This window comes from Argiope bruennichi, chromosome 4 (assembly GCF_947563725.1).
Source record: "Argiope bruennichi chromosome 4, qqArgBrue1.1, whole genome shotgun sequence".
Taxonomy (NCBI): Eukaryota; Metazoa; Arthropoda; class Arachnida; order Araneae; family Araneidae; genus Argiope; species Argiope bruennichi.
Window position 1 is genome coordinate 104851297 of NC_079154.1, and position 14651 is coordinate 104865947.

Here is a 14651-nt window from a genome sequence, read left to right on the forward strand (position 1 = left end):
GTACAAAATTCTTTTATGAAGTAAAACTCATTGTAATTTGAAAGGTAACTACATATTAGTGTTTTAATACAGAAAAAATCATTACTATATATTTAAAAAACTTAATACAAATTTATTTTTTAAAAAAAAGATAAAGGTGCAATGTCACAGAATCCTTTGCCACATATTTAAAATGAAGTGTACATGAACTTTTATGATATATGATTTACAAAAGAGCATCACTAAAACAAATGTATTTTCCTAACTTGGGCACAGAAATAACTGATGCAAAGTATTTGATGAAATATACATCTGAATACTGTTTTCAGGTCACTTTTATTGAAGATTCAAAAAATGCTGTGATGGTATTGCTATTTTCCAGTAGCAACAAAAGTTACATGGATATTTATATGTGCAAAGCAGAAAAGAGATTTATATTCAGTTCTAATTTATATAACATTCTTTTGATGTAAACAAAAAAATTATTGAAAATAAACATATTGGATTTCTGTTCAGTATGTTTCTGTTAAGTAAAGATATTCCATATGACCTTATGAAATCTCACAAACAGCACCAACAGCCTCTAATGATTTTTTAATGTTTTCTGCTTCATCTTTAGCAATGTCTGCCTTGAGTACTTGAGGAGCACTTTCAATGAATTGTTTTGCCTACAATATAAAATATATTTGTCAGATATTTATTTTTATCAAAAGCTAACAAATTTACATAAACAATGCATTTCATTAAAAACATATCTAAAAAGACAATATTCATTCATTTCCAAAGAAACAATTTTCTAGTCAAACATAATTAAAATTCCTCTTATTTAATAACAATAGAAACTTTCAAAATGCAGTAACTGTTAACAATTTATATGGGGGGAAAAAAACGGTTGCTAAATTTTCTTAATTTATTGTTATTTTTTAAAAAGAAATAAGTGCATCAACATACTTAAAATAACTTTACAGAAATAAAATAGAGTAACTATAATTAATGATTAAACATTATGATCTAATTAATTTATTATATCATAAAAAGCTTTAATCATAACTATCAGGAAAATTGCAAAAATTTTTCTTCTTATATATGTAAAATGCAATCATCTGTCTCAATCTTTAACATTATTCAAAAAATATTTCCTGATTTCTTAAATGCTAACATATATATTTCACAATCATGAAAATGAACATTCAGTTTTGGTAATAAGGAATATAAAGGAGTTTAGAAAAGCTTCACCATCCAATGGCCCCAATTACAGAACTAAAGAACATTTTTGGACCTTTTTTAAACAAATTAAATCAAAAATAACATTTCAAGGTTTAAAAAATTATAAAAAAATATGTTTTGTTATTACCACCAAAAACATGAGTAACAATTCTGTTGTTGTCAGTTGCTTACACTTTTTTTTTTTTTTTTGCATCCTTTCTATTATAGTTATTCATATTCAAATCATGAACATTCACCAATAGATAAGAAATTTTTTTTAAAAAAAATATCTTTAATGTAAAACTAAAGTACATTAAAAAAGCAAATTGTAGAATGTGTCTGAAAAAAGGGAAATTTTTACTACTCTTAATTTTAATGCTGGCAAATACACATAATTGAACCATTCCAAACTGAAGCCAAAATAAAGGGAAGAATTGTATAGTAATGAAATTGATATATTTTTTTTTAAAAATTGAGTTTTAAAATAATGCAGAGACCAGTTTGGGGAAAAAATAGTACTGGAAAACATGAACATCAGTGTTCACAGACAAATCATAGTAATTGATTATCCAACTGGGGACAATTTTCTAACATCTTGATTTCTTTCCACATTCTTTCCTCTGATTGGATGGATTTTCTACTGACATGATAAGCTCACACCCCAGAAACATTAATAATATTTTGCAGATCAATTAATTATTTAAGCAAAGTGTTGAATTAAATGCAGTTGTAAAAAAAAGTTAAATGAAAACAGTCTGATTTGCTTTATTGGCATTTAACTGTTGTCTTTTGACAATAGGTACTAAGTGCAATTTCTGTGCTATGTGCCTTAGTTTATATTGAGAGATATAGATGCAATAGTACTCTAGTCTGCTGGAAAATAAAGCCTTCAAATTTTTCTTTTGATTGTGGAAACAACCAAATCTGTTGCATATCCATGTAAATAATGCAAATAAGCAATTGATTCATGAAAACAGAATAGACCAAAAATTTTCTTGTATAATACAACACCCATTAATTTTTGTAAGACTACACTCTATTTCAACAGTTACATGATTATCAACTATATTCCATGTGTGAGAATTTTGTGCTGGAAGATTTTACAGTTGTATAACTAAATATTGCTTCACTGCTAAGACAAACTTCAATTTGAAAGAATAATCTTTGCAAAATTATTAAAAACTAATTTGTAAAAAATAAACTTTTTGCTATTTATCATTTTGATACTAAAGTCTACACCAGTTACAAGGTGAACAGTTTGAAAATCAATTATTTTTTCAACATTTCCACACCTTTGATAGGGCATTTGCAGTTTTCAGCTGCATAGTCAAATTGATTTTCGTCTGAATAACCATGAATATTTATCAAATCCATTCCACTCTCATTCAAACATATATGATTGATTACAACTTTTACCTTTGAAATGCCCCAGTCTAGAAATTGATGGGAACAATGTAAAAGCTATATTTATTGGGAAGATTAATTGCATATGTGCAACAAAATGTGCATTAAACAATAGTAGTTGATTCACTTTTGCAAAAGTTTTATAACATAAAATTCCTTTTGAATTTAGTAATCATCGTGAGATAAAATGAATGAATGAACTCCTAAGAGTTAGTATAATAAGTACTCAGAATGCCAATAATGCTATTTCTTGACAAATGATCATGATTCAAATAGCAATAAATGTGAATATTATGAATATCTATATCACTACAATTAGTAGAAAGGCACACTTATATATTTCCAAATATAAGACAATCCCTCTATAAGCTGAGAGTTCATTTTTTTTTTTTTTTTTTTTTTTTTTTCCTACCCGAGATTCAAAATCCATATATAAACTGAAAAACAATCTAATTTCAATTTTCAAACTTGCTGAAATGAAGGCAAAAAATAAAATTTGTCAAGCAGATAAAACAGATGGAATATTTTCAAATACTATAAAGTAAAACACCAAAAATGACAGTTTTAATTCTGGAAGTCTGAAGCTGGCACATCCCATTCTTTACTGTTCTTATATACATGCTAGTTATATTTTCTATGCATTTTATTTTTTGTTTGAAGGCTGAGCTGGCAGAGAAATCCTTATTTAGGAAACTTCAAATCAAAACTGAAATTTTATTTGATTGTGTTTCAAGAAATTTTAACAGCATGACTGCTCCGCATTTTTCTATAAATCTGCCATCCAATACAGCAATCATACATATTATCAAAAAAAATTTAAATTCCTGTTTAAACAAACAAAAGAAATATGATTTCAACTAAAATTAATTTTTCTTAAACATAAGAAATATAAACTGTTGAAATAAAAAGTGCTGTACATAGAGATATTTAGTAATTTATCACTGGTGATTGACTAATGAAAATGTACCTATATTTTTATGAAATTAGCAGGTTTGTATATGTAAGCAAGTATAGCAAATTTGTTGTATTTGACCCCTCCCCCCGGCATAATTTTTTAGAGCAAGTTACAGCTTCTTGTTGAAGTATTGGCATATACACAGAAATACTTGATACTTGTTTATTAAGGAGAAGTGGCTCTTCAAAGTTGGGGCTTTCTTTCGTAAACACCCAGAATAAATTAAAAGGAAAAAGTTTATTAAAAACATATTTCTCAAACACAATAGTTAATATATGCAAAAGAAGAGAAATAAACAAACCACAGATAAATTACTTCCAATATAGAAGCTACACTATGGCTATTTATGGATAGATCTAACAAATCAGATTTATGACTAGCTGATATGAATAAAACCTAAAATATTTAAGAGAAGTCTATACTACATGTACCTATATAAACAATTTTGCACTCTAACTGGTTCTGCCTACACAGCCAGTTACAATGAAAAATTCTCGAAGAGAATTACTTAGATGGCTTTACAATTAATACAATCAACAATATAGGTATAAAATATTAATAATTAAAATGGTAAAGTTTCTTGAAAATTAAATAGCAAGTTATAGACACACTTATTATGCCAAAATAAAAACAGAAAAAGCAAGCTGCAAATTACTTGGACTAAGTTCATGCCTTCCATTAGATTCTTTACTTCCTTGATTAATGCAATTTTCTTGGCAGCATCAAATGAGGCTAATTTAACAGTAAATGAGCTTTTTGTGACTTGAGGTTCACTTTCACCTTCCTGAAAAAATATTCAAACATATATATAATTAGAGTGAGCTAAATATGACTTATTAGGAAAGTTATATTTATAAATAACTAAAAAACAATTCATGGACATTGAAAAATTTTAATTAAGAAATTGCTTTTTACTAATATTGCTATTATTAATAAGATAGTCCAGAACATTGAATGCATTTCATAAAATGAAAAGCACATGAAACAATAAACTCTATATACTGACAACTTACAAACAAAAAATTCAACAAGCATGAATTTTATGATATTCATTTCAATATCAAATATCATGATTTAATTATGATTATTCATAATAATTATTGTTAGATCAATTCTAACAAATAGTCTAAAAATAAAGTCAACAATTTTTAAAAAACATCTCATCTTAAATATCATCATTATTAAATCCTTCAATAACATCCTAATTATGTAGTTGTTTTGCAAATAAAAATAGCATAACATGAATTTTAATCATTTTGAGTTTGTTCCTCAAAATCGCACATTAAGTGAAAATAGAACTTGGATCAATAAACCAGAACTTTCCTTAATTCTAGTTTTTATTTGGCATATTACATATGCAATCCTGACAGACGGTTATATTCAGCAAAGTAAGTGTAAAAATCCTTTTTCTACCCTTTTAAGACTTGAATGCAAAACAGCAAAAATAATCAGTCATTAATGTTATCTGCTCCAAACAAAAATTGAAAATTTATTTACAAATATATAATGTTGAATCATTTCATTTTAGTAAGATAGAACCAAGAATTATAAAATATTAACCCAAATGTATAATTATTAGACAACAGACATAACCTGATTTTTTTTTCTATCAATCCTATCTAATTAAATGTGGCAGAATTCATAAATGTAACAATAATCTTAAAAGGTTCACAAAAAAGCAAGTTAAACCAGGTGACAACTAACATATTGTTACAAATCTGTAATTTTGCTACTTGGCCATGAATAGTGTCATCGTGAGAAAGACCGTTGTAAGATCTGTGCTGAGCAGCTGCCGCATAAATGACCTGAGAGCGTAGCGATCATTTGGCGACGAATTTGGCGACTAAATGGATAATACCGGAAAGTTCGAGAAGTTTCACGATCCATCTAGTAAGACCCGAGGTACAACCAGGTACGCAATGATTGGTCTGGAAGACTCTAGCCCCACCTCCCGGAACTATAAAAGACAGGCACTCGGAAGAAGTAGTGTGGATCGTCAGAGAAGTCGTGGGTGTCAGTCGGAGTCGCCGACACGTAAGGATTTTGGAGAGGATTAGATAGCAAGCAAGAAAGCTGCTGAACTATGGCAATTAAATGTGCTGCGCTATTACAATTGATTAGCGGTATTTGTAGTAGAAGAAAAATTTCGTAACAATATAATCATAATAATATAGAAAGAATTTGAAATAATTTAACTAAAAAATATAAAAAGCAGACAAGAGAAATTTTCACTTTATTTGTATATTCTAAAAAATATATTATTTCAAACCATTTTAAAAGTATTTAATTTTAACAAAAAGATATTATATAGAAACACTTGGATTAAGGATATATAGTCCAAAAACAGCTTCTTGTATACAACTTTTTTTCATTGCAAAAACATATAAAAACCTAAGTTTTAAAAGCAAATTATTTCATTCATATTTACTTTTTACCATAATCATATTATATGCATTTATTTTGTCAATAACTGCTTGAAATACAGCAAGGACAATCCTTAAATTCCATAAATTAGTGTTAATTCAAAATAATTTTTTAAATTTTTGGCAAAATACTATATTTTATATCATTTATGCATATTAAAATAATAACAATAAAAAATGCAAATAACTAAATATGCAAATTCATATTTTGTTTCATTAAAAAAATATACATAAAAAGATTACCTAATATTAAAAAAAGCTTAAAGGCATGAAAGAATGACTACCATTTACATTTTTCTAGACACAGATTTTATAATTTTATTGCAATTTGGCACTACCATAAGAAATAAAAACATGTAAAAAAGAAAAAAAGCTTACATCATCACCAGCTGCAGCTGGCGCAGCAACAGGAGCAGCCCCCATCATCATGGGAACATCCTTAATATTTAATTTTTTCTGAAATGGACAGTAAAACAAAAATCATAAAGCTGCTACATAATGTATAAGTAAAAGAAAATCAATGCACTAAAATGAGCTTTGAATAATAATTCAATTGTTAATAATTCTGTTTTTATTCTTACATAAAAACTGATGAAATAAAATCTATAGTTAATTAGGAGAAAAATCACATAAAACTTGTTAGAATTCTTCAAAAAATGCTAAAATGGGGGCTAGTACAAATAAAAACTACTATATATATATATATATATATATATATATATAATTGAAACAAAGCCTGTTAACTAAGAGAAAACTTTGCTATGATAACTCATATAAAACAGTTGAATTTATGTTAAATAAAATAAAGAATTAGCACAAAAATGAAGGGGGCGGGGTAGTACCAAAAAAATTTATTCCATTATATTTTATATAATTAAGGGAAAAATCTTCAAAAAATTAAAGCAACTTGCATCAAAAACATAGAATATCAACATTTAATCAAAATATATATTCTATAATTTTTACTTTACACCAATAACCAAATGTATTTTCTTTCGACAAAGCTTTAGGCTTTTTTTTTTTTTTTTTTTTTTTTTTTTGCATTAAACAGGACTGTAACTTATCATAGATCTTTATAAATTATATTATATAATGCTAATTATTTGGGTGAACCTTTTTCTTAAATCTAATGTTTTTCAGTAAATGAATCTTTACTTATAAAATAAAATCTCTATTTTCAGGCTAGCCTGGGAGCTTTCAGAATCAAATATGATTTTTTTTATTTTGAGCTAATAGCAAATCAATAATAGATGAAATAATATCTTTAGGATATTATGTTATATAAGACTTTCCCATAATCCTCAAACTACCTTAAAAGAGATATCGCATTTAACAAAGCATTACATATACCAATATTGGTTTGGTGGCCAAAATAATAATAATCTGAATAATACAAGGATAGTAAAGATACGGTTATTAATATCCATTCAGAACATTTTTTAATTATCAAAACATTATTTACTATTACAAATTGCTTAATGATTCATGCTTTATTTTTAGACATAGTTGCCAATATTGTTCAAGCATTTGTTATGTCTCAGTATAAACTTCTCATCTCATAATCATAAAAATTAATTGTCCCTTCTGAAAACCCTATTTTTATTTCACTTTTTTCTCACTGTTGTTATGAAAGTTTGGCACTATAATATATTTATATAGAAAAAGAAGCAAGTAGAAGATTCAGGATGTATAGGACATGATCAAATATGAAACTTCTGATTAATGCTTTAGTTTTAATTGCTGGGCAAGATTAAATACTGTCATCAAACACATGTATACAATTAGTAAGCATTTCCCAATATTTAATCTGCATTGTTTATTGAAGATATTGCAAATTTCACAATATGCAACAGCAATAACTGGGATACTAGGAGGAATGAAGATAAGCAGAAGAAAGCTTAGCTTCATCACCTTTAATTAACAATTTTTTCCCTTGCAGAAATTGAAACTTTGCATATTTTGGATTATATAGATTATACAGAGCCCGACTAAGGCAGGGGCAGTTGGAGGCCCCCCACATCAAAGGGGCACCCCCAAATCGAATAGAGTTTGTCAAGTTCTATGCAAGGTTCTTCATTACTGAAGTAGTGAAGAAGAGGGGGACCCCAAAGAAGTTTTTGCCCCAGGTCCCAATTAGGCTAAGTCGGAAACTGAGCTTATAGATGGCACCTATGCATAACTGTTACTAGCATTCAGGTATACAGTTATAAATCCAAATCTCATCATCAATCACAGTATGATCAAAAACTCATCGCATGCTTCTGCATGGCATGTGAGAAAACTAAGAGCAAAACCCTTTTTTTGCGGGGGGGGGGGGGGGGGGTGCTTTCATCGCATATTAAGATTCCATCATAATACATTTTTTTGTCTCCTAAAGTCGCAGTTATAAATTCATAATGAATTGTCATAGACAGTTATAGTATGATATTATACAATTCTTCCTGTACAAGGATCTATCAATGCAAACTGGGTATTTTGTTTAATGTGCCATAAATCACTGATAGCCTACCTGTTCTATACTATGCATTCTTTATGCCTTTTCATTAAGAAAATCTATGATGGTGGCACACTTTATATTTAGTGAAATTTTGAACTGCTGCACCCAATGTAAAGATGTACTATTTGAATCACATTTATCTTAGGAATGGCAAATTAGCTCAAGAACAAAGCAAAGAGTTCAAGTTTAAAGCTGACATTGCTAAAGATTCATCAAAACCTTTTTATTCATCTATGTGTTATATATTTTTTAAATGCTCTTGTAATATGATTTTTGAAATCAACAGATATGAATCTGATAACTATATGCATAAAAACTCATTTAAAGAAATAGAAACAAATCAAAATTTTAAAAGACAGCAAAGTATACTATTGGTAAATCACCAACAGTTGTAATTGGTAAATCACCAACGGTAGCTTCTATTCAATTTTAAATAAAAGATAATAAAGAAATGATTATGAAAACAAGCAGCTTATTTTCATACAAGAAGCAGCTTCAAATAAAATGTACATGAAGTTCTTTTTGAAAAACAGAAAGTCACTCCTCCCTTTTAAGGATAAATTAAAATTATTACAAAATCTGCATTATGTTTTAAACAATAGTTTCACATTAAATTAAAAATGTCAAGCTTCAATATATTTTATGTTGATTTCAAAAAAAAAAAAAAGATTACATTTAAAAAAGGAAATTAAAGTTTTATCAAAGCTGAAATACTTTATTAACTTTTACTTATCTAGCGAATTCTTTTATTAACTTTTTAATTAATATAAGAAAGTATTAAAGAGTAAAGACATTAATAACATTCATTATTTCTCCCACATTAAATTTATTTTAATTAATCAACTGTTAAATTTACTTCAATTAAAAACATCTAAATTACAAAATAGTTTAACTCAACAGCACAATTTTAAGCAAATAAAACAGAACACAAATAATCAAATACAAATTACCACAACTTCCTTACTTTTAAGCATTCATTTAAATTAGCAACTTCTATTAGAGGTAATTTTGCTATTTCTTCAACTATACTTAAGACTTTTGGTGAGTAAGATTTTTCAGATCCATCCGGTGTTGGATGGGAAATTGCAGAACTACAATAAAGCCTAAATAAAAAAAAAAACAAGATATATTTTAATATACTGCTTAACAGAAAAATATACATATTTCCAATATTTGTTTTCAACTAAACTTTGTATTTATTTTTAACCCCTTATATTCTGAAAGTATTTAAAAGTATCATTTAAATAATGCTGTAACCCCTTATATTCTGAAAGTATTTAAAAGTATCATTTAAATAATGCTGTAATCTTCTTCTTATGCCTTTTTTTTTTTTCTGACAGTATTTTTAAAACATCACGAAGAGCATAACTCTGAAAGCAAACAGTAGATAGCAGCTGAAGCAGAAATTAAAAAATCTTTCATTATTAATTAAATTATGTTATTTTAATATATTAAAAAAACCTTTTTCCTCTTTCCTGGGTTTATTCTGCATCAAAATTTTTCTAATGAAGCAAAAATAAAATTAATGGCAATAATGTGGTAAATAAAGGGTTAAATTAAGAGAATTTTGTTATTAAATTACTCAATAATTTAAAAACTATTTTGATAATAATCATAGTTTTATTTTTTTTAAAAAAAAGAGAGGATGAATTTAAAAAAAATGGAAATCCATCGAATTTAAATGTACTTCAATATAAAATATTTAAAACGTGTATTATAGGAAAAAAAAACATAAGTATCTGATTCCTAGATGTAATCAGTCCTTATATGACAAGAAAAGTTTAAGCATGATATAGGCTTAAAATTTAAAAAACACTCAGCTTTATAAATAAATTGTGCCGAACATAAACATTGAGAAATAAAATAAATATGATTAAATAAACAATAAAATGAATAAAATTATAAAAGTACTTCAGGTATCAAAATTATTATAGAATTATTACATGAAAGAAAACTGGTTGATCTTAAGGATGATAAAATTCACTTTTGAAAAAACTAAAGTCTGTGAAAATATGTCATGTCTAAGAGTTACCAAGACAGCACTTTCTACAAAACTACAGCAATTAGACATATAAAAAAACCATTAGGAAACTGATGACTAAATGTGATAACTAACACATTAAAGAATTTATAACTAAATTTTTAAATATATAAGACTTCAAACAAATAAATATATATTGTCAGCACACAGCTGTAAGTAATCAAGTCAAATGATGACTTAATATGTTCCAGCTGGTGATTTTAAACTTTATATTGACAATATAATGCTCAAAATGAGAGAAAAGTTGCATTTTTTTATGAAGAAAGTTACAGTTATTAGTCAAATATTTAGAATGATCTAACATCATGTAACAACAAATTAAAATTTTTTGTTTAGAAATGAAATTTTAAATTTTCAGAAATGTAAACTGAAATCTGAAAAGAGGAGAGGGCGGAACAGAATTTAAAGAAATTTTAATTAATTTAATGAAAGTATAAAATTATGCATGATTTTGGATTCACTATTTCGTATCAGTCTTCTAAGTGAGAGTGATCATATATTTATTGTCAATATAGCTCTCTCAAGAACTATGCATGCCATATATCAAACCATTTATCATCATTATTATTATGCAGAGACTTACTAATTTTTACAGAATTGCACAGTAGAATTAGTTTCAAGGAGACTCTTGGATATAGAAAACATCATACAATCCTTGCCATTATAAATTTACCTATTCACATGCACAGCCGAATGGCAATATATATATATAGTACAAAAAAAATAAGTTTTTTTCATTAACAATAATAATTATACTATAAAAAAAAGAATAAAATTTTTCAGAAATATTTATTATCACATAATTTGAAAATCAATTCATTAATATGTTTAATACAGTTGCAATTAAAAGCATTATAATTGCAATATTATACAATTTGTCACACAATGTAATATTTATTATAAAAAATATTTTTCATTATAATTTGAATCACTTTCAAAATTACAAATTAGTTCATTAAAATAAAAATTAACAGCAACTTCAAGTCCAATAGGTTCATCTGCAAACTAGCAATCTTTCTTTAAAGATAGTTGCATTCATAAAAAAACTTATTATTTTTAACATATGTAGTTTTTTTCCCCTGTATAAAAATACTAGAAAAATAAGAAAAAACTACATTTCATATATAGTTTACATTTGAAATTGTTTAGAAAAAGACGCTTCAACATACCACTTTGAAAATTCATATCTTTTGTCTGACATTTTTATATACACACTCAAATAGTACTTTTATTATTTCTCATTCAGAATAAAATGAATTTTTTAAATAAATTTTGAGATAATTTATAAATATTATAAAAATGCATTTTATATAATAACTTATTACATTTTTTACGAGCAGTAAAGGATTCCATCAGAATACAAGCAGTAAAGGATTCGATTTTCTGGAGTATTCAGAATCTGCATTTTGTTTCAGTTCTGTATCATATTCCAAAATTTCATGAAAGTACAACAAATCTGAGCTATTGTCATTCTGCTTATAAATAGGAAGACTTGCGAAACTCTGAAAGTGATGCTAACAGCCATATTCATAACATTAAAAGAATCTGAAAGTCCACAGTAGGCCAATTTGACCCCCAACCTTCAAGTAAAAAATGAAATACATCATTTCATTGATTTCTGTTATTCTCATCTTCTTCTTCTAGCTACCTCAAGAAGGTATAGGAAGTAACAAATAGAAACTTTTATAAATTCCTAGATTAAAGAGAAAGGATGGGGACAAAAAGATCCTGTGTGTGTGTGTGTGTGCAGACGGGTTAAATATATATACTAAGAATACCGTGAATGTTTCAGAATCAAAATACGGTTTCAATACAATCTGCATTTTTGAAGCAATCGCTCCTGCAACATTGAAGTTTTGTTCAAACCAAATTGTATCTTCTGAGTAATGAGCAAAAAATTAAACAGTCAGGATAATCAAACAAAAATGCTTTTAAGAATCCCATTGGCATTACTTCAATCAGAAAAACCTACAATTTCAAAAACTTTATTTTGCACTTTTCCTTCTTGTTCTCTCAAATGTGTATCTGTGTATGTGTATATCTTTCTTATAATACATAATTTCTTCGCACTGCCTTCCGGAGTACATTAGCCGGTAAATCTTCTCATTCATTAAGAATAGAAAAAGCATCAAAACATGAATCACTTAAATAAATATTGTGGACCAGGTACATGAATTGAAAATATAAAAGGCCTTTTTTCGTGGTTTATCATATTAAGCCAATATATTGACTCAATACATACACCAAAAGAAATGAAAATAAATGTATACGCAAAATACTTACCTCCATAGTCGATGTTGTCTGTAATTATTACACTGTAAGTCTAATGAATATTGGTGTATTCTTTTTATGAGACAACATCTGATACTCTGCCTTAATAAAGACATGATTTATAAATTTAAAATATGTTTGACCTACAGTAGTTACACAACAATGAGCATGTTTTCATTCAAAGCAGGTACGGTTTACAGCCAGTTAACCTGTGAAGGCTTGAACACTAACACCGTATTCTTGTTTATGTTTTTTTAATCGCTTTATTATAAATGAAATACCAATAAAAATTATTCAGAAATAGAAATAAAACTATATTAGACAAAAATTTTCAAGTCACGATAATTTTTCCAAAGACAAGATAGTTAGATTTCTATCGCTCTATAACGCTTTTAGTCCCAGTGTCCTTGACGCAAAATTAGAGTTGCATAATCCACGATTTTTTGAACAACAAATAATTTTACTATTGTTATTTATAAAATTTATTAATTGTAATTAATACTTAATTTACTAATTTAAGTAACGTGTGATTGAATTAATTTATCTATTTCAGCTTACTTCTTAAATTTGATTTTTTTCAAAATCATTTATTTAATTTCTGTATTGGAGTAAACCATTTTCTGAAAAATTTGAATTAAATATAAATGTCATTTCTTTAAATTGTTTACTTTAGTTGTATATTCTACCAATAGATGGCGTCAGCAGTAAATGGAGTATATGCTAAGTCAAATCACAAGCAGAACGATTTGTATGGAACAGTGCATCAACACATACGAATACCAGTAAGACCGGTTACTCTCATGAAGTAGAGCGGCGACTTCACACTTTCCAGTAGAGATGCATAATCCACGATTTTTTGAATAACAAATAATATTGCTATTGTTATTTTTAAATATGCGTTCCAAGTATCTGTTATTTCAATCATATTATTAATTAAATATTATTACTTAATATTAAATATAAAATTTATTAATTGTAATTAATACTTAATTTACTAATTTAATTAACTTGTGATTGAATTAATTTATCTGTTTCAGCTTACTTCTTAAATTTTTTTTTCTCAAAACTATTTATTTAATTTATTTATTAGAGTGAACCATTTTCTGGAAAAGATGAGTTAAAAATATATGTAATTTCTTTAAAATGTTTACTTTAGTCCTATACTCTACCAATAGATGGCGCCAGCAGTCAACAGCGTACATGTAATCAAAGTCAATCATGTCACGAGCAATTAAAAATGATCTGTACGGAATAGTGCATCATCAAATACGAATATCGGTCACTCCCGTAAAGTGCAGCGGTGACTTCGCACTTTCCGGTGAAATCACCGCTCCGATAAATTTCAGTGATATGCAATTCAATGATACGATACGATAATTCCAATAACCAGTCCGTTCACTTTTCAATCCAATCACAGATTTCTTCCGAGAGCTTCCATTGGACAGATCGTATCGTCACCGCTCCGGCAAATTTCAGTGATATCGTATCGATTGTTACTTTCTATCGTGATCCAAAACTTGTAATCGAAATATCATCAGTAAGATCGTATGAAGGATTTGAATCACACCCCTCTTTAAAAAGTATTGATCACTTGTATTTGTGACTTTTTGATATTGGTTACGTAATAACAGCTCATAAAATATTCGTCATCCCTACGCAAAATAGAAAATTAAAAAATTCATTAGAAGCTAAATTTAACAAGAACAAAAAAAAATCTCAAATAATAATTGGTTCAAATCTAGAGAGCGTTTTAAGAGTCGACTTCTTTCTGGCATGTCATGAAATGAATATTGTTCAGAAACAGCAAAATTTTAGTAAGACTGGTGACAACAGTGATTTGTATATATTTGAAAAAATACCTCTTGTTTTGGTTTT

At 27.2% G+C, this 14651-nt stretch overlaps 1 protein-coding gene across 1 annotated transcript; it reads right to left on the bottom strand.

Annotated features, from left to right (window-relative positions):
• Nucleotides 1–296: 296 nt before the first annotated feature.
• LOC129967150 (39S ribosomal protein L12, mitochondrial-like) lies at nucleotides 297–12964 on the bottom strand. The gene is made up of 5 exons (XM_056081843.1): nucleotides 12789–12964; nucleotides 9429–9567; nucleotides 6346–6423; nucleotides 4200–4328; nucleotides 297–647 (listed from the first exon to the last, which is right to left on the bottom strand). The coding sequence occupies exons 1-5, from the start codon at nucleotides 12890–12892 to the stop codon at nucleotides 531–533; spliced, it is 567 nt and encodes a 188-aa protein (XP_055937818.1). The 5' UTR covers nucleotides 12893–12964; the 3' UTR covers nucleotides 297–530.
• Nucleotides 12965–14651: the final 1687 nt, after the last annotated feature.

Bases quoted from the DNA above. Each gene is read 5' to 3' on its own strand.
- LOC129967150 (XM_056081843.1), bottom strand. From the start codon at position 12,892: ATGTCTTTATTAAGGCAGAGTATCAGATGTTGTCTCATAAAAAGAATA. The intron at 9,568-12,788 runs GTAAGTATTTTG...TTTTTTATTTAG, and splicing joins AGACAACATCGACTATGGAG to GCTTTATTGTAGTTCTGCAA. The intron at 4,329-6,345 runs GTAAGCTTTTTT...ATATTTTTTCAG, and splicing joins CAGCTGCAGCTGGTGATGAT to GAAGGTGAAAGTGAACCTCA.